This window comes from Phocoena sinus, chromosome 17 (assembly GCF_008692025.1).
Source record: "Phocoena sinus isolate mPhoSin1 chromosome 17, mPhoSin1.pri, whole genome shotgun sequence".
NCBI classification, from domain to species: domain Eukaryota; kingdom Metazoa; phylum Chordata; class Mammalia; order Artiodactyla; family Phocoenidae; genus Phocoena; species Phocoena sinus.
Genome location: NC_045779.1, coordinates 34,561,843 through 34,583,336, shown reverse-complemented (window position 1 = coordinate 34,583,336; position 21,494 = coordinate 34,561,843). Strand labels below are relative to the sequence as shown.

The following is a 21,494-nucleotide window of genomic DNA, read 5'->3' as shown; positions in this document are numbered from 1 at the left end:
AAAACACAGGCAGAACACTCTATGACATAAATCGCAGCAAGGTCCATTTTTTTGGGGCTACGTGGGCCTCTCACTGTTGTGGCCTTTCCCGTTGCGGAACACAGGCTCCGGACGCACAGGCTTAGCGGCCATGGCTCACGGGCCCAGCCACTCCCCGGCATGTGGGATCTTCCCGGACCGGGGCACGCACCTGTGTCCCCTGCGTCAGCAGGCAGACTCTCAACCACTGCTCCACCAGGGAAGCCCGCAAGTTCCTTTTTGACCTACCTCTTAGAGAAATGGAAATAAAAACAAAAATAAACAAATGGGACCTAATGAAACTTAAATGCTTTTGCACAGCAAAGGAAAACATAAACAATATGAAAAGACAACCCTCAGAATGGGAAAAATATTTACAAATGAAGCAATTGACAAAGGATTAATCTCCAAAATTTACAAGCAGCTCATGCAGCTCAATATCAAATAAACAAACAACCCAATCCAAAAATGGGCAGAAGACCTAAACAGACATTTCTCCAAAGAAGACATACAGATGGCCAACAAACACATGATAGGATGCTCAATGTCAGTAATCATTAGAGAAATGCAAATCAAAACTACAGTGAGGTATCACCTAACACCAGTCAGAATGGCCATCATAAAAAACCTACAAACAGGGGCTTCCCTGGTGGTGCAGTGGTTGAGAGTCTGCCTGCCGATCCAGGGGACATGGGTTCATGCCCTGGTCCGGGAAGATCCCACGTGCCACGGAGCGGCTAGGCCCGTGAGCCATGGCCACTGAGCCTGTGCGTCTGGAGCCTGTGCTCCGCAACGGGGGAGGCCACAACAGTGAGAGGCCCACGTCCCGCAAAAAAACAAACAAACAAACAAAAAACCTACAAACAATAAATGCTGGAGAGGGTGTGGAGAAAAGGGAACCCTCTTGCACTATTGGTGGGAATATAAATTGATTCAGCCACTATGGAGAACAGTATAGAGGTTCCTTAAAAAACTAAAAATAGAACTACCATACGACCCAGAAATTCCACTACTTGGCATATACCCTGAGAAAACCATAATTCAAAAAGAGTCATGTACCACAATGTTCATTGCAGCACTATTTACAATAGCCAGGACGTGGAAGCAACCTAAGTGTCCATCAACAGATGAATGGATAAAGAAGATGTAGCACATATATATAGAGGAATATTACTCAGCCATAAAAAGAAACGAAATTGAGTTATTTGTAGTGAGGTGGATGGACCTAGAGTCTGTCATACAAAGTGAAGTAAGTCAGAAAGAGAAAAACTAATACCGTATGCTAACACATATATATATATAGACTCTAAAAAAAAAATTGATTGTGAAGAACCTAGGGACAGGACAGGAAGAAAGACGCAGACATAGAGAGTGGACTTGAGGACACAGGGAGTGGGAAGGGTAAGCTGGGACAAAGAGAGTGGCATGGACATATATACACTACCAAATGTAAAATAGATAGCTAGTGGGAAGCAGCCACATAGGACAGGGAGATTAGCTCAGTGCTTTGTGACCAACTAGAGAGGTGGGATAGGGAGGGTGGGAGGGAGACACAAGATGGAGGAGGTATGGTGATATATGTATATGTATAGCTAATTCACTTTGCTATAAGGCAGAAACTAACGCACCATTGTAAAGCAATTATACTCGAATAAAGATGTTTAAAAGTAAATAAATAGATAAAAGGAAAATATTTAGATGTTAAAAAAAGAAAAAGAAATCACTATTGATTTACTATAGGATTACTCCCTCTGTAAGTATTGATATATATGAATTAATCGACTAATTTAAATATAAATAAAATATATTTACTATCTTTTTCTTTCTTATATGCAAGCATATTTCATTTGAAATATCATTTAAAACTCTTCAAAATAGATTTTTTCAGCTTACTTCAGTGAGTTCCCTTCCACAATTACCTTGCATTTGCATTTTTGCCCAGTTATGTTTTATATTCCAAATCCTTGGCATGGATAGTCCTTATAAGACATATTGTAAGTGAGCCGATTTCATTTTTTCAAACATATATATTGAGTGTGTACCAGACACTGGGCTACATGCTGTGTCCCCTGCCCTTATGGGATTTTTCCAGTCTAATAGGAGAAAGAAAATTAAAACAATAATTATATGAAATCTAGTTAGGCTAAGCAGAGAAATATGGAGTGTTCTTAGTGTACATACGGAAGCATCTAGCCTAGAGGAAGTGAAATTATCCTAAGAGTAATGGAAAGCTAAAGCAGGGCTTTATAATTAATTTTGTGTGTATTGATGCTATGTCTATAATAGATTGCATATGGGCAAGCCTGAAGAAACACAAGACCAGATATTTAGGTTTTATTATTCAGAAAAGTGATGATGATAGTCATGAATAGCATAAAGAATTTGAGAAAGAATTGGCTATACTGATATTAGTATAGATGAGGGAATGAGGAAAAAAGTAAAATTAAAGACAACTCTTACAAAGGTTTATATTTAAGTTTTTGAAATCATCTGGAAGTGAATTCTAGAGAATGATCCAAGTTGAGAGGTTAGATAGATGTGTGTGACATGGCTTTTATTAAAATTTATGCATTTAGATATTTTCTCCACAGAAGAAAATTACTAAAGTAATTTGCAAGTCAGAAATGAACTTCTAAAAGTAAGCTCCTTCTTACTTAATATTCAGTGCAGGCACCTGAATCATATTAGCATAGTAATTATGATTTTAAAACTTTAAGTCTTTGGCAGGAAAGGGTGTTTTGGATTAACGTGTGGTATTTAAAGATTATTTCAAAATTCCCAGAAAACAAAGTTTTTGGTGACTAGAACAGAGTACATACCTTTAGGGTGGCTATTACCTTGGAGAGTTTCAGACTAATGAGAGATACTGAGTGTTACAAAAAATAAACAGACCTGGGGCTTCCCTGGTGGCGCGGTGGTTGAGCGTCCGCCTGCCATTGCAGGGGCCATGGGTTCGTGCCCCGGTCCGGGAAGATCCCACATTCCGCGGAGCGGCTGGGCCCATGAGCCATGGCTGCTGAGCCTGTGCGTCCGGAACCTGTGCTCCACAACGGGAGAGGCCACAACAGTGAGAGGCCTGCGTACAGCACAAAAAATAAAAAATAAACAGACCTGGAAACTATTAATTTTGACTTGAAAACTTCACCTTATCCTTGTTATTATGCTGATCCAAGTAATCTTACATTCTTTGTAGTAGTCTTTGCCCTTCAAGTTTTTAACTAATAGGATAATTCATCTATTTATTCCATACTTTGTTTCAGCCTTGGCTTACAAGGCCCAAAAGCAATTGAGAAAAATTACAAAGTCCAATAGCATTGAAAAATAAAATATGAAATGGTCAGGGAGAATGAAAAATAGGACAGAAATATGATGGTCATGCATAAGTGTATAAGTACGCATAATATTTATTCCTGTGTAGTTGATAAAATTTTACTGAATGTTAGCTATGAGCCTTCTATGGTTAATGAAAGGAGGAAAACATAATCTATTACAACAGGGGTCCCCAACTCCTGGGTCACGGACTGATAGTCGTCTGTGGCCTGTTAGGAACTGGGCCGTAGAGCAGGAGGTGAGCAGCAGGCCAGCGAGAGAAACTTCATCTGTATTTACAGCTGCTCCCCATTGCTTGCATTACTGCCTGAGCTCTGCGTCCTGTCAGATCAGCAGCAGCATTAGATTCTCACAGGAGTGCAAACCCTACTATGAACTGCGCACATGAGGGATCTGGGTTGCAAGTTCCTTATGAGAATCTAATGCCTAATGATCTGAGGTGGAGCTAAGGCAGCAATGCTAGCGCTGGGGAGTGGCTGCAAATACAGATTATCATTAGCAGAGAAGTTTGATGGCACAAAGACCATAATAAATCAATTGCTTGCAGACTCATATCAAAACCCTATCAGTGAGTGGCAAGTGACAATTAAGCTGCATCTGGTGGCAGGCATTATGGTGGCAAGTGAGTTGATGTACTTCAGTTGTACAGCTGCATCTAATGGCAGGCTTTAAGTCAGAATCCTACACTTATTTTAGTCCGTGCATGGCCCGCCCATTATTTTGTCTACCACTTCCATCTGCGCCTCTTTCCCACGCTGCACACTTGTCTCAGTCACAGTTTTGGTAAGCCCACAAGCTAACCCTAGCCAAAATGAGTAAAAAACAAACGTTGCTGGAGAGCTTCTTTGAAAAGGGGGAGAGACTCAATGATTAGACAGCAGAAGACTCTAATACTGCCAACGAAAAGAAAGCTGCATTTAAAAGAAAATACCAAGAGTCCTACTTAAATTATAGGTTCATTGCCACAGGTGATTCACATTCTGCAAGTCTGCTTTGTATAATATGTGGCGACCAGCTAGCCAACGAAGCCATGAAACCTTCAAAACTGCTTCACCACAGGGAGACCTAGCACCCTGCATTAAAAGACAAGTCTTTGGAGTCTTTCAAAAGAAAAAAATGTGAACATGAAGAACAGAAGCAATTATTGAAGGCCACCACTTCATCAAATGTGTCTGCATTGAGAGCATCATTCTTAGTGGCTAACCGCATTGCTAAAGCTAAGAAACCCTTTACTATTGGTGAAGAGTTGATCCTGCCTACTGATAAGGACGTTTGTCGTGAACTTTTAGGAGAGGCTGCAATTCAGAAGGTGATACGTGTTCCTCTTCAGCTAATACCATAACTAGATGAATTAGCAGAGGATATTGAGGCACAATTGTCAGAGAGAATTAATGGGTCACCGTGGTATGCAACCCAGGTTGACGAGTCTACTGATGTTGACAGCAAGGCAACAATGCTCGCTTTTGTGTGATATATTTTTCAGGAGGATGTGCATGAGTGTATGTTATGTGCAATTTTGTTGCCAATCAACACCACAGCTGTAGAACTATTCAAGTTTTTGAATGATTACATATCAGGAAAACTGAATTGGTCATTTTGTGTCTGGATATGCAGACGGAGCAGCTGCAGTGACTGGACGACTTTCTGGTTTCACTAGTCTGGTCAAGGAGGTTGCTTCTGAATGTGAGTCTACACACTGTGTCATCCATAGAGAAATGCTGGCTAGCTGAAAAATATCACCTGAATTTAACAACGTTTTGCAGGATGTGATTAAAATTATCAACCACATTAAAGTACATGCTCTTAACTCACATCTGTTTGCGTGGCTCTGTGAGGAGAGGGACACAGAGCACACAGGTCTTCTCTTATACAGAGAAGTGAGATGGCTTTCTAAACGTAGATCACTAACCAGAGTTTCTGAGTTACGAGAGCCGCTCCAGAGATTTCTTTTAGAAAAAGCCACCACTGGCTGCACATTTCAGTGATACAGAATGGGTTGCAAAACTTGCTTACTTGTGTGACATATTCAACCTGGTCAACGAACTCAATCTGTCACTTCAGGGGAGAATGACAACTGTGTTCAATTTGGCAGATAAAGTGGCTACATTCAAAGCCAAACTGGAATTATGGGGGCGATGAGTGAACATTGGGGTTTTTGTCATGTTTCAAACATAAGCAGAAATTTTGAAAGAGACTGAGCCAGGGCCTTCTTTTTCCCAGCTGGTGCATGATCACCTATCTCAAAATGATCAGAAGAGTTTGAGCATTACTTCCCAACCAGAAAAGACCCCTGAATTGGGAAGGAATGGATCTGTGACCCACTTGTGAATAAGCCAGCTGAATCAATTTTGTCCGTGCTAGAAGAGGATCAACTTCTTCAGACTGAAGATGACGGTGGCCTTAAAAGTATGTTTGAGACAACTTCAAATCTCCATACGTTCTGGATTAAAGTCAAGGCAGAATATCCTGAGATTGCCACAAAAGCACTGAAAAGCCTGCTTCCATTTCCAACATCCTGTCTTTGTGAAGCAGGGTTTTCTGCAGTGACAGCAACCAAAACGAGATTACAGAGTAGACTGGACAGAAGCAACACACTTCCGGTGTCACTGTCTCCCATCACGCCCCGATGGGACCATCTATTTGCAGGAAAACAAGCTCAGGGCTTCCACTGATTCTGCATTATGGTGAGTTGTATAATTATTTCATTATATATTACAATGTAATGATAATAGAAACAAAATGCACAATAAATATAATGTGCTTGAATCATACCGAAACCATCCCTTCCCCCCCTTCCCCCGGTCCATGGAAAAATTGTCTTCCACGAAACCGGTCCCTGGTGCCAGAAAAGTTGGGGACTGCTGTATTATAAGATATTTGTGAAGTTTTCATAAAAGTTCACATAGGAGCTTTTACTGGAATACTGAGACCTAAGAGAGAATTATTCCCATGGATTAAGATAAAACAACATTATAATGGACTGTGTCCTCAACAATATTCTTCATTTATAATAACATAATACAATGTAATATAATATCACTGTTCTAATGCTAAAATTAAATTTACTAGGAATTCACTTCACAGTATTCATTTAACAGCCTGGCTGGAACCATGGATAATGTTGAGAAAAGCTAGATTTGTGTTTTCCAAAGTGTATTCATTAGAACACTCATTTTATAGGATAATAATAAGTGTTATGCCAGTAAAGAGTTCCAGGATCATTGGGAATTGCTAGGATAAAAAAATTAAGCAGAGGGCTTCCGTGGTGGCACAGTGGTTGAGAGTCTGCCTGCTGATGCAGGGGACACGGGTTCGTGCCCTGGTCCGGGAGATCCCACATGCCACGGAGTGGCTGGGCCCGTGAGCCATGGCCACTGAGCCTGCGCGTCCGGAGCCTGTGCTCCGCAAGGGGAGAGGCCACAACAGTGAGAGGCCCGCATATCGCCAAAAAAAAAAAAAAAAAAAAAATCAAGCAGAATTTTTATAGTTATATTCTTTAGCACTTTTATTATGTAATATGTTAAAATAATAATAAACAATGTTAAATGATTAAATAATAATTAACTTAATTATTATAATTAAATTAATTAAACTTAATTTCTTATGTTAAATAAATAATGTTAAAGTCCAAGAGGAAGTTTTATCTAGTATGTGCAAGCAATTTTGAGGGGATTGCCTAGCCAGACCAATGTTTTAGGAGACATTGCTTAGAAAATAATTTTCCAGGGGCTTCCCTGGTGGCGCAGTGGTTGAGAGTCCGCCTGCCGATGCAGGGGACATGGGTTCGTGCCCCGGTCCAGGAAGATCCCACATGCCGCAGAGCGGCTAGGCCCGTGAGCCATGGCCACTGAGCCTGTGCGTCCAGAGCCTGTGCTCCACAAAGGGAGAGGCCACAACAGTGAGAGGCCCATGTACTGCAAAAAAAAAAAAAAGAAAATAATTTTCCAGAAGAATAAAGGTAATACAAGCTAGTCCTCCATGAATGTAAAGAAGTTTCTTAAGACAACTGAACAGCAGAGAGTTTAATATTGCATCTATGTGGGGCAGGTATTCACTGTTGCTGTTGAAAGGCAAGTCCACATTCTGTGTAGAGTTGACATTTTCCAATAAAATCTACAATATGTGCCTGAATCATAGATGATGGCTCAAACTTTGCCCTGAAATGGGCCAGTGTAGTACCTTCAGACAGGTTCAGATTTTCTTCACTAGTTCACACGGTTCTATGGTTTGGTGGCTTAGCAGAGAGTGGCAGCAGTTTTAACTTGAACATACTTTAAAATAATCACACCAGTTGCCTATTGTATCCATTAAAAATTAAAACCTAGTAGGGTACTATCAAATGACTAGTTTTAGCAGTATACCTTTCTTACATGCCTTCTAAAATCGATTTAAAAATATATCTTGGGGAAACTAAGTTTACCTGTTATACAGAATGGTTAGAAATAAGCCAAATATTGGAAGACCTCTACTAAAAATAATTGGGTTTTAGAGAAGTTGCTTTTAATCGTTCTGATAGAAAATATCTATCTATTTTTCACAATAACCAAAATATGGAAACAGCACAAATGTCCACAATGGATAAATGGATAAAAAAGATGTGATACATATATACACAATGGAATATTATTCAGCCATGGGAAAGGAGGATATCCTGCCATTTGTGACAACATAGAGGGACCCTGAGCACATTTTGCTAAGCAAGATGAGTCACTAGTCAGAGAAAGACGAGTACTGTATGATACCCCTTATATCTAGAATTGAAAAAAAATCAAACCTGTGAAAAACAGGAAAATGGTGGCTACCAGAGAATGGAAGGTGGAGGATAAGATTGATAGTACAAACTTGTAACAATAAATAAGTCACAGGGATCTAATACACAGAATAATGAATAGAGACGATAATATTGTACTATAATTATGTAATTGATAAATATCACTACAGTGGCAACCATGTTACAAGATATATATATATATCAAAGTAGTAGACTATATACATTAAATTTGTACAGTGTTACATATCAAATTTATCCAATTAAAAAACAGGAAAAATTAGATTTTTTTTCTATTGACACTTCAAGGTTTGGCAGTAAAATTTTAAGAGTGCAGAGGCTGCATTTTAGACAAGAGAATAGTAGTAAATCCTTTCAAAATCACAGGTATTTGCATTCATTCAAATAGATTATGACAAACATTTCTAATAATAAATATTTTTCTATTTTTAGTTTGCGGCATTCAAATGAGTACTTACAGATAACAACAAAACCAGATGTGTTAGGTTGCTGGCTGTATAACTTACTAATCATACAACAGAGTCTTAGTTGTTTGTTAGTAATAATTGAATTTATCATATATAATCTGTGCTAAAATGATAAAATTGGACTAAATAATCTCCCATAGGTTGGTCATCTAAAATTCTAGATTTTCTGTGCCAGTGTGTTAGCCTTCAAGCTTGGATATTGAGTTACTCTTCTCTTAAGGGTTTCATAATTGCTTCCTCAGCCACTTTGCTTCTCTTAACAATGAAAAACGTGTTTGTTATTTATAAATAAAATTTGAAATGACATTACAAGTTCAACAACTACCCTAAAACTAATTTCAAAAACATGAAAAAGTACTTAGTAAGATTTCTGTATTCTTCACTTCTTACTGTTCTGGTGCCAATTTCTGTAGAAATCTATGTAAATCTGTTTAGCACATTAATTTAAGCATTTTTTCTATTAAGAATAAATTAACTTGTTATAAAATAAATGCTGAAAGAAAGAGTTAAGGCTTCTTGAAAAACAATGTAGCCTTCGTTTGACATTCTAGATATTGAAAAATAATCATTGTGAAAAGAGTGAACATTCATGTAAAGTTTCATTTCTAGTTTATTTACCTTGGGACTTTATATTCCTACTGTGACTGAGAGAGATTATTTCAAGGTTAAGTAACTTTCAGGAGGTTTGAAATAAAAATGAAGAAAAAGAAGTCCAAACAAACTCAGATTTATTTTTGTTCTTTTTAAAAAGCTAATCATTAAAAAATTAAAAAGAAAAAATAGTCAAGTAACACATACTTTCTGAAAGTTTTCCCCTGTTATGTGGAAAACATTTGAATATGCATAACTTTTTGAAGCTCTACTATACCTAGAACTTGAGAGTTTTGAAGAAAACTGAGTGACCTGGAATCCTAAGCAAAAATTAATTTTAGTGAAAGAAAAGTTATTTTGATAAAACTGCTAATGTACTACACGGAATTATACAAAAGAAATATACACTTTACAAGAAGATATATAGAAAAGCAAATGATGGAAGGTGAGGAAGGTATTTTGAAATATATTTTTTGTGGTAAAGAGTTACTTTATTTTTTTTAATTTTTAAGTTTTACTTTAAATGTATATTGTACCTCCTTTCAAAGACTTTACTACCAGTAAGCTGTTTCAAGCATCTGAATAACAATACTGTGAGGAAGGTAACCCATTTTATTACCTACATTACAGGGAAGAAAATTGAAAGAAAGTTGTCTGTAGAAGAAATGTATTTTGTTACATAGAATAAGCTACTATAGAACAGAAAGCAGCTTCCTGACATTAGTTCTACCTGTATCTAACTTGTTTAGTTTATTTACTTTGTGCATTTTCTACATAAATAGAATAGTTGCATTTTTAGTAATGAGTCTGAATACTCATGTATTTAAAAAGCTAATCATCAATATTTAGAGGAAAAACAACATTGAAGGTACATGAAATACGTTTTTATTTTCTGGCAGTGGACTGAAACATAAAGGTGAATGAAATGACCCGAATTTCAACATTACATCCAGTTTTCATTGTAAAGCAAACCTAGATTGCATCAGAACCTTGAAAAAATCGTGGGAACTGTTTCAGAGGGGAATCCCAACCTTTATTTCAAGGGAGGGGGAGATGTGTTGGAGGGGAAAAGCTCATATAACTATGAAAAGGTTGATGGCTTCTGCTGTGATCCCTGAGGACATTTGAACTAAAAGAAACATCTTATCAGATTGGATAGTTTTCAGTTTTTGTTTTCAACCTCTCTTCTTATTTGTTTTACAGTGGATGGAACTGAGGTTCAACACTCTGGCAAAATGCCCACACTGCAAAAAAATGTAAGTTCTGTACCACTGGAAATAATGTTGGGAAATATTTGAGAACAATTTAAAGAGTTCAGAATTCTCACTTAAGTAAATTTTGACTTTAAGACATACTATGGGATGAATGTATGGTTAACATGTTTATGCTTTTCAAGACTAAAAAAAAGACGTCTTTGGACTGATTAATATATTCCATTTTGAAATTGAAATGATTGGGATTATCTGTTCTCTAAAGGTAAATCAATTTACCTTTAGAGAAAGTGAAAATTACTAAAATTATCAGTAACCTGGTAATGATTTTCAAATGTGCTAAGTGGTTATATAATCTGTTGCAAATAATCTAAAATTTATATTTTTAAAATGGACTGTATAAAAAAATTGGACTTTAATCTTGGAGAAAAAGCCAAATTTTGGGGGGTTTATAATTAGGAAGTTGGATGGCAAAGTTTTTATAATTATTTATCTCTCTTCAGTCAATTTCTCTATATTCCTAAATGGTGTACCTAAGGAAAATAACAAAAGGCAATATAAAAATGGGAGAAACTAGAAGACATTTTGATTAAAGACATTTTATGCCATCTATGTTGGGAGACGCCCAAGTCACCCTAAGATATTTTGACTTTCTAGGAGAACTAATAGGACTTAGTATACAGTTATACTCACAGCTTTATGGTGAAAGTATGCAAAACAAAATCAGCAAAAGAAAAAGGCATGTGGGGCAAAATCTGGAGGAAACCAGGAGCAAGCTTCTAAGAGTCCTCTCCCAGTGGAGTCATAACAGGACTTCATTCCTCCAGCAATGAATTGTTAACAACATATGTGAAACGTTTTTGACCAGAGAAGCTTATTAGGTCTAATTGGAGCTGGTCACATAGGCACCTGCTGCATAGCGCATGCCACAATTCCATATTCCCAGAAGGAAAGCAGGTATTTGGCATAAGCCATATTGGTTGTACAATTAATTTAGGTATAGCAACCCACTCTTATCAGTAAGGGAATAGTTAGAACTTTTTTGAAATCTAAGTTCCCAGGTGTCAGCCAGGGCTTACCTTACAAGCCAACTTGTCTAAGGATAGCAGTGTTAGGCCTGCTATACTCTTTTCTGCACAGCATCTATTTTTTTTTTTGCTTGTGGTACACGGGCCTCTCACTGTTGTGGCCTCTCCTGTTGGGGAAAACAGGCTCTGGACGCGCAGGCTCAGTGGCCATGGCTCATGGGCCCAGCCGCTCTGCGGCATGTGAGATCTTCCCGGACTGGGGCACGAACCCATGTCCCCTGCATTGGCAGGCGGACTCTCAACCACTGCGCCACCAGGGAAGCCCCCACAGCATCTATTTTGATAATGAAATTTTAATTCAAAAATTACTGTTTTCCACTTACATGTGTGGAAAGTAAGCAAAGGAAATTAGACTGGAATGTTTTGATAATTAATATTTAAAATAAAAATATCAGCTCATAGTTACATTTTTGTGATCCTTAGAATAATATAAATACTATATCTATTTTGAGAGTAAAATAATCCTAAGAGTGGTTTATAGGAGGAAAGAATTAAAAAGTGTCTAAGAAGTAGAATATATGTAACAAAATATCGCCATTTATTTGTGCTAGATCTGATTCCAACTAAATATAATCCTGTGGGAATAACTTCTTTATAGCACATTTCTAGCTTCAAAGGAACAGATATTTCCTTTTTTATTTATTTGTGAAATTAATCATATGAATGCTTAACTTAGCTGAATCCAGGACAAGTCTGTACATGGAGAAGCAAAGTGGATAACCCAAAATAAGTGCACAGAAAAATATATACTTCAGGGACATACCAAATACACGTGTGTGTGAATAATCCATATTTCTGTATGTTATCTGTGTTTTCACAAAAATGAAGACAATTAAGTTGCATATATCTTTATGAAGAACATTAAATTAGATTTTAAAAATCTTTTAGAAAATAAAAAACTTCTAATGATTAGCAGATTGTGTGCTAAGCACAGTGATTGTTGCTTTGTGTACACATATATATTAGCTGTAATCTTTACAAAAATCCTGGATAGCAAGAATTATTATCCTCATTTTCTAGATGAGGAACTGTTAGAAAGGGTAAGGATTTTGCTCAAGTGATTTGCTTGGTTGGTTAATTATTTTAGAACAATGGCAATATTTTGCTAATAATAAAGAAGTATTGAATGTCTAGATATTCTACCATTGGTTAAGGTATCACAAGACTGTATTAATGTGGAGAAGAATTTATCAATTAAGGAACAACTTGCTTTCAAATTCACATGAAATAAATCAGCTTAAATATCATTCTTAGAGGAATGTGTGTGTAGAATTGGAATCACATGCTGAGCTTGGGAGGACTTAGGGCATGCATTACTTATTTGAGCAAAGATGCTGTTATTACATGAACACTCATGGGTCATATCTAGATTTCTTTTCTTTTTGAATGTTTTTCTTAAAAAACTGATGAGTCATCTGTTGAAGTAAGATTCTGAGATTTTTATTTCTTTAAACTCAAATAGCAAATGTCCTAAAATTATTTTTAAGTTATAAAAGTTACTAAATCATTGCTATGAAACTAGCGTGTTATTTTTATATCTCACAAAACAAGTGGGGAATACCTTCCCCCAGGGCTCCAGAGACCAAGAAGCATTTTTTATCTCACTGTTTTTTACTCATGCAATCACTGAGGCTGTTGTAGCTGAAGGTGAGGTTTCTCTTTCAATTGGGCAGCTTGTAGCTACTGCTGGGCAGGAGATGTAGTCCTAGCATTCTGAAATAACAACTTGGGCGATATTTCCATGAAGATGTTTTAATGGACTTAAGATTAGTAGACATGATGATTTAATTCATGATAATTATCAATGAATATCATTTCTCCTACATCACTGAGGTACTTTAGGGATCTCTTCCAGTCATTTTAATCAATAGCAGACTCATTCTTAGAAGTTATCCTTTTATTTTTCTGTTTAGTGCTTTCTTTTATAATTATTCATTAATTCAATGTCCTGTGCTAGGTACTAGGTGCTCAAAATAAAGATATAACCTTGCCTTCAAGGGACTTAGTCTTGTGGGTATACGGAAGAGAATAGACCATTACAATAAAGTTTTAAGCGCTTTGGAAGGGTATACCCAGCATGCTCTGCTCTGAAGGGCCCCTAATCCAGACTGGAGGGAAAGGGAATGTGAATGAAAGCTTCCAGGAAGGAGGGATGTTAAAAATGACTTGGAGTGATATGAAAAAAAGGGCCAATGGTTCCTTGTAGAAGGAGCAACCTGTGCAATGGTATAGAGGTACAGAGGAGTCAAAGTATAGGTGTGCTATGAAGGAAATGGAATAGATAGGGTTTAATGTGAAGGGACAAGAGAGAGATTGGGGTCAAGAATGACCTTGTATCTGAGAGGCTGTAGAACCATTCACTGAGATAGGGAATGAAAGATCTAGAAGAACTGTGTCCAGCAAAGAGATGATAAGCTCATTTTGAATGTAGGTATAGAGAGACTCTTAGGTTTTCTAGATTGGCTAGATCATCATCCCTTGAAATTCAGATCCATCTACCTGCTTTTCAAACCACCAATCTTGCATCAATATGGCCATGGCTTCTTCCTTCCTTTACCAAGACAACTGAGAGCTGAAAAAATTCTATGTTGATTAGCTCTTTACAAATGTAGAGCTTTACATTTCAGCTAAACCCTTGCTTGATATTCCCTATTTAAGTGTCCTTGATTAACTCTCTCCCCCATTCCTCAAAGTGGTTATCTCCAGATATTTTCTGTTCCTCTTAAACCCCCATCCCTCATACCTTCTTCTCTATCTCAGCAAATGAGTTGCCTTCTTCCTGTCTCTCTCAGATGTTTAAGGCTATCTGTGAACTCCCTCATCTTCACACTTCCTACCTCTAAACAATTTTTTATATCTATACTCACTTTATTTCTTCTTAGAGGGATGCATGTCTCTTCCTTTCAAGACATATCTCTTTAGTTTATCATGGTGCCACATTTCTCCAGGAGTAAAGTAGAATTATTATCAGTCCCCACTAGGCCACTGAAATTTGCTCTGACAAAATTCATGTCCCAATTGCAAATTTTATTTTTTTAATTTATTTTTAATTGAAGTTTAGTCAAATTACAATGTTGTTATTACTGCTGTACAGCAAAGTGATTCAGTTATACATATATATATATATACACACATTCTTTTTCATATTCTTTTTCGTTATGGTTTATCCCAAGATATTGAATATAGTTCTCTGTGCTATACAGTAGGACCTTGTTGTTTATCCATTCTATATATATCAGTTTGCATCTGCTAATCCAAACTCCCAGTCCAACCCTCTCCCCACTTGGCAACCACCAGTCTATTCCCTATGTCCCTGATTCTGTTTCTGTTTCATAGATAGGTTCATTTATGTCATATTTTAGATTCCACATATAAGTGATATCATATGGTATTTGTCTTTCTCTTTCTTATATACTTCACTTAATATGATAATCCCTAGTTGCATCCATGTTGCTGCAAATGGCATTATTTCATTCTTTTCTATGGCTGAGCAGTATTCCATTGTATATATGTATCACATCTTTTTTTTTAAAAAAAAATATTTATTAGGTTGTGTCGGGTCTTAGTTGTGGTGCGCAGGCTCTAGAGTGCTTTGCAGCATGTGGGATCTTAGTTCCCCGACCAGGGATTGAACCTGTGTCCCCTTCATTGGAAGGTGGATTCTTAACCACTGGACCACCAGGGAAGTCCCTGTACCACATCTTCTTCATCGATTCATCTGTCAATGTACATTTAGGTTGTTTTCATGTCTTGGCTATTGTGAATAGTGCTGCTATGAACATAGACATGCATATATCTTTTTGACATAGAGTTTTGTCAGGATATATGCCAGGAGTGGGATTGCTGGATCATATGGTAGTTCTATTTTTAGTTTTCTGAGGAGACTCCATAATGTTTTCCAAAGTGGCTCCACCAAATTACATTCCCACCAACAGTGTAGGAGGGTTCCCTTTTCTCCACACCCTATCCAGCATTTGTTACTTGTAGACGTTTTAATGATGGCCATTCTGACTGATGTGAGGTGGTACCTCATTGTAGTTTTGATTTGCATTTCTCTAATAATGTTGAGCATCTTTTCATGTGCCTATTGGCCATCTGTATGTCTTCTGTGGAGAAAGGTCTCTTTAGGTCTTCTCCCCATTTTTCAATTGGGGTTGCTTTTTTGTTGTTGAGTTGTATGAGCTGTTTGTATATTTTGGAAATTAAGCCCCTGTCAGTCACATCGTTTGCAAATATTTTCTCCCATTCTGTAAGTTGTCTCTTTGTTTTGTTTATGGTTTACTTTGTTGTGCAAAAGCTTGTTAGTTTGATTGCATCTCGTTTATTTTTGTTTTTATTTCTATTGCCTTGGGAGATTGACCTAAGAAAACATTTGTACCATTTACGTCAGAGAATGTTTTGCCTATGCTTTCTTCTAGGAGTTTTATGGTGTCATGTCTTATGTTTAAGAATTTAAGCCATTTTGAGTTTATTTTTGTGTATGGTGTAAGGGCATGTTCTAACTTCATTGATTTACATGCAGCCATCCAACTTTCCCAACACCCCTTGCTGAAGAGACTTTTTCCTATTTTATATTCTTGACTCCTTAGTTGAAGATTAATTGCCTGTAGGTTTATTTCTGGGCTGTCTATTCTGTTCCATTGTTCCATATGTCTGTTTTTGTGCCAATATCATGCTGTTTTGATTACTGTAGCTTTGTAGTATTGCTTAAAGTCTGGGATGGTCGTGCTTCGAGCTTTGTTCATTTTCTTCAGGATTGCTTTGGCAATTCTTGGTCTTTTATGGTTCCATATGAATTTTAGGATTATTTGTTCTAGTTCTGTGAAAAAGGTCATGGGTAATTTGAAAGGGATCACATTAAATCTGTTGATTGCTTTCCATTTCTTTGAATCACCTTCAGTTTCCTTTATTAATGTTTTATACTTCTCAGCATGTAAGTCCTTCACATCCTTGGTGAGGTTTATTCCTAAGTATTTATTTTTTGGGTTGTGATTTTAAAAGGTATTGTTTTTTTACATTCCCTTTCTGATATTTCATTGTTGGCATAAAGAAATGCAACTGATTTCTGTATGTTAATCTTATATTCTGATATCTCTCTGAATTTGTTTATCAGTTCTAGTAGTTTTTGTGTGGAGTATTTTGCATTTTCTATACATAGAATCATATCATCTGCATAAAATGACAGTTTTACCTCTTCTCTTCCAATTTGGATACGTTTTATTTCTTTTTCTCGTCTGATTGCTGTTGCTAGGACTTCTAATTCTATGTTGAAGAGAAGTGGTGAGAGTGGCATCCTTGTCTTGTTCCAGATTTTAGCAAGAAGCCTTTCAACTTTTCACCATTTCATTTTATGTTGGCTGTGGGTTTGTCATGAATAGCTTTTACTATTTTGAGATATGTCACCTCTGTACCCACTTTGGTAAGAATGTTTATCATGAATGGATGTTGAATTTTGTCAAATGCTTTTTCTGTATCTATTGATATGATCATGTGGTTTTTGTCCTTTCTTTTGTTTATGTGGTATATTACATTGATTTGCGTATGTTGAACCATCCTTGTGAACTTGGGATGAATCCCACTTGGTCATGGTTTATCATCTTTTTTATGTGTGGCTGGATTTGATTTGCTAATATTTTGTTGAGAATTTTTGCATCTATATTCATCAAAGATATTGGCCTGTAATTTTCTTTTTTCATGGTGTCTTTGTCTTGTTTTGGTATCAGGGTGATTGTGGCTTCATAGAATGTCCTTCAGAGTGTTCCTTCCTCTTTAGCTTTTCGGAAGAGTTTGAGAAGGATCGGTATAAGTTCTTTGTATGTTTGGTAGAATTCACCTGTGAAGCCACCTGGTTCCAGACTTTTGTTTGTACGGAGTTTTTAAATTCCAGATTCTATTTCAGTTCTAGTGACTGGTCTGTTCAAATCATCTATTTCTTCTTTAAGTTTTGGTGGGCTGTATGCTTCTAGAAGAATGTTCATTTCTTCTAGGTCTTCGAATTTGTTGACATATAATTGTTCATAGTATTCCCTTATGGTTTTTTGTATTTCTGTGGTATCAGTTTTTATGTCTCCTTTTTCATTTCTTATTTTGTTTATTTGTATTCTCTCTCTTTTCTTCTTGGTGAGACTGGCCAGAGGTTTGTCAGTCTTGTTTACCCTTTCAAAGAATCAGCTCCTGGTTTTATTAATTTTTCTATTTTTTTAATCTCTGTTTTGTTTATTTCCTCTCTGATCTTTATTATTTCCTTTCTTCTGCTGACTCTAGATTTTGTTTGTTCTTTTTCTAATTCTTTTAAGTGGTATGTTAGGTTGTTTATTTGAGATTTTTCTTGTTTTTTGAGGAAGGCCTGTATCTCTGAACTTCCCTCTGATAACTGCTTTTGCTGTATCTGATAGGTTTTGTATGGTTGTGTTTTCATCATCATTTGTCTCAAGGTATTTTTTTATTTTTTACTTATTTTTAAATTATTTTTTATTGGCGTATAGTTACTTTACAATGTTGTATTAGTTTCTACTGTATAACAAAGTGAATCAGCTATACATATATCCCCTATTTTTTGGATTTTCTTCCCCTTTAGGTCACCACGGAGCATTGGGTAGAGTTCCCTGAGCTATACAGTAGGTTCTCATTAGTTATCTATTTTATACATAGTATCAATACTGTATATATGTCAATCCCAATCTCCCAATTCCCCCCAACCTCCTCTTTCCCCCTTGGTATCCATACATTTGTTCTCTATGTCCGTGTCTCTATTTCTGCTTTGCAAATAAGATCATCTATACCATTTTTATAGATTCCACATATGTGCATTAATATACAATATTTGTTTTTCTCCTTCTGACTTACTCTACTCTAGGTCAATCCACATCTCTACAAATTATCCAGTTTTGTTCCTTTTCATGGCTGAGTAATATTCCATTGTATATATGTACCACATCTTCTTTATCCATTCCTCTGTTGATGGTCATTTAGGTTGCTTCCATGTCCTGGCTATTGTAAATAGTGTTGCAATGATCATTGGGGTTCATGTGTCTGTTTAAATTATGGTTTTCTTTGGGAATATGTCCAGTAGTGAGATTGCTGGGTCATATGGTAGTACTATATAGGTATTTTGTTTAAATTTCATCTTTGATGTCATCATTGACCCATTTGTTTTTTAGTAGCATGTTGTTTAGTCTCCATGTGATCATTTTGTTCTCATTTCTTTTTCTGTGGTTAATTTCTAGTTTCATGCCTTTGTAGTCAGAAAAGATGCTTGAGATAATTTCTATACTCTTAAATTTGTTGAGGCTTGTTTTGGCCCTAATATGCGATCAATCCTTGAGAGTGTTACATGTGCACTTGTTTTTTTTGGATGTCATGTCCTGAAAATATCAATTAAGTCTAACTGTTCTATTGTATCATCTATTTTCTCTGTTGCCTTATTGATTCTCTGTCTGGAAGATCTGTCCATTGATGTGACTGGGGTGTTAAAATCTCCTGCTATTATTGTATTCCTGTCAATTTCTCCCTTTATGTCTGTTAGTATTTGTTTTATGTATTTGGGTGATCCTGTATTAGGTACATATATGTTGATGAGTGTAAAATCCTCTCCTTGTAGTGGTCCTTTTATCATTATATATGTCCTTCTTTATGTTTCTTTATGGCTTTGTTTTAAATTCTATTTAGTGTAAGTATTGTGACCCCCGCTTTCTTGTCATTTCTGTTTGCATGAAATATCTTTTTCCATCCCCTCACTTTCAATCTATTGTGTCCTTTGCCCTAAAGTGAGTCTCTTGTAGGCAGCATATCATAGGCTCTTGTTTTTTTTTATCCAATCTGTCACTCTGTGTTGTTTGATTGCAGCATTGAGTGCATTGATTTTTAAGGTACTTCTTGATAGATATGTATTTATTGCCATTTTAAACCTTGTTTTCCCATTGATTTCATATTTCTTCTTTATTCCTTTCTTTTTCTTTTTACTTTTGTAGCTTGATGCTTTTCTTTTGTATTATGCTTATGTTCTTTTCTTTTTGTTTTTTGTAAATCTATGGTATGTTTTTGATTTGTGGTTACCCTGTTTATCAAAAATGTTAACACCCTCCTATATCTACTTGCCTTAGACTGGTAGTCATATTGGCTCAAACACATTCTAGGGGAAAAAAATCTACATTTTCTTACTATCCTCCCCCACATTTTATGATTTTGATGTCCTCTTTTACATCTTCATCTTCATCCTTTTGCTGTTCATTGTGGTTATCATAACTTTCACATAATTTTTTTTTTAATCTGCGTACTGGCTTATTTAAGTGATATATTTTCCAATTGTGATTTTCTCTTTTCTATAGATTCTTACTTCTTTTCTATTTAGAGAAGAGCTTTCAATATTTCCTTTAGGATAGATTTAGTATTGCTGTATTCTTTTAGTTTTTGCTTGCCCGAGAAATTCTTTGTCTCACCTTCTATTCGAAATGATAATCTCGCTGGGTAGAGATTATTTGCAGATTTTTCCCTTTCAGGACTTTGAGTATATCTTGACACTTGCTTTTGGCCTTCATCGCTTCTGTAGAGGAATCAGCCTTTTGGGGGTTCCCTTGTAATTAACTCTTTGCTTTTCTCTTGCTGCCTTTAGAATCTTCTCTTTATCTAACTTTTGCCATTTTGGTATGTCTTGGTGTAGGTCTGTTTGGGTTTATCTTGTTTGGGACCCTCTCTGCTTCCTGTACCTGGATATCTGTTTCCTTCTTTAAGTTTGGGAAGTTTTCAGCCATAATTTCTTCAAATACATTTTTGATCCCCTTTTCTCTTTCTTCCCCTTCTGGAATCCTTATTATGCATAGGTTGGCATGCTTTATATTATTCCATAGGTCTCTTACATCACTTTCATTTTTTTTTCATTTAACTTTCTGTCTTCTGTCCTGATTGCATGATTTCCATTATTCTATCTTCCGGGTCACTTATTTGTTCTGCATTATTGTGGTATGTATTGCCTTTAGCTCAGCTTTCGTCTCTGCAAATGAGGTTTCTAATTTTTCTTGGTTCCTCTTTATAGTTTCTAGTTCCTTTTTACAATACTCTGCATTTCTGTCAATAGCCTTTCTTAATTCCTTCAGTATTTTCATTATCTTCTCTTTGAAATTTGTATCTATTAGACTGAAGAGGTCTGCTTCGTTGTTTGTTCTTTCAGGGGAATACTCTTGGTCTTTTAACTGTGAGTGGTTCCTCTGCTTTTTCATTTTACTTATATTTCTCTTACTCTGTGAATTTAGGAGAAACAATTATCTACTGTGGTCTTGGAGGGCTATTTATATGTAGGGCTGTCCCTGTGTAGCTTGTGTGGGTTTAGTATGTTTGGTGCAAGGGCTGTTTTTAATACGGATGCCTGTTACTTCTTTCTTCAGTGTGTGCTGGTTGTTATTTCCTTGATAGGGGGTGCTGGTTGAGGTTGCTGGTTTCTGGTCTTGGGGTTTTTGACAGCAGCGGGTGGCTCAGGCACACCCCCTGGGGCATGCAATGGGAATGAAGGCAGCTTACAGCCACTCCTGGAGTTCGGATGGGTGGTAGTGGGAGTCCACAACTACTCTTGGGGTACAGGAGGAAGTCGGTAGGGGGGCCATGACCACTCCTGGAGTCCAGGAGGGCATCAGCAGGGGCCCATGACCATTCCTGCGGTCCAGAAGGGAGTCAGCAGGGCGTGGCAACCACTCCTGGGGTCTGGGAGGGTGTCCGCAGGGGCCCGGCGACCACTCCTGGTGTCTGGGTGGGCTGCAGTGGAGGCTCGGGACCACCCTTGGAGCCTGTGCAGGCAGTATCCTGCCTCTGCAAGCACGTGCACAGGGAAAAAAGCTACAATCCAGGTCCCGCCCCTCCCTAGAGCAGCCCCCAAACAATGGCGACTGGCCTCTAAGGTGGCCTAGGCTTCCTTGGTGTACACCCCCAGCATGGCCACTCTGGATTCCAGCCCTCTGAGTCTGTTTCTACACAGCCAACCCCAGTCTTCTCCCTGGTTCTGATCTCTAAA

At 37.1% G+C, this 21,494-nt stretch overlaps 1 protein-coding gene across 3 annotated transcripts in view; it reads left to right on the top strand.

Moving 5' to 3' along the window:
• The window catches only part of PIP4P2 (phosphatidylinositol-4,5-bisphosphate 4-phosphatase 2), an 86,008-nt gene that overhangs the window by 51,499 nt on the left and 13,015 nt on the right, over nucleotides 1-21,494 (top strand). For all 3 annotated transcript variants that reach the window (XM_032610046.1, XM_032610048.1, XM_032610049.1), the window contains exon 5: nucleotides 10,399-10,451. In XM_032610046.1, the coding sequence (XP_032465937.1) occupies nucleotides 10,399-10,451 (53 nt within the window). The remainder of the gene's footprint in view (nucleotides 1-10,398; nucleotides 10,452-21,494) is intronic.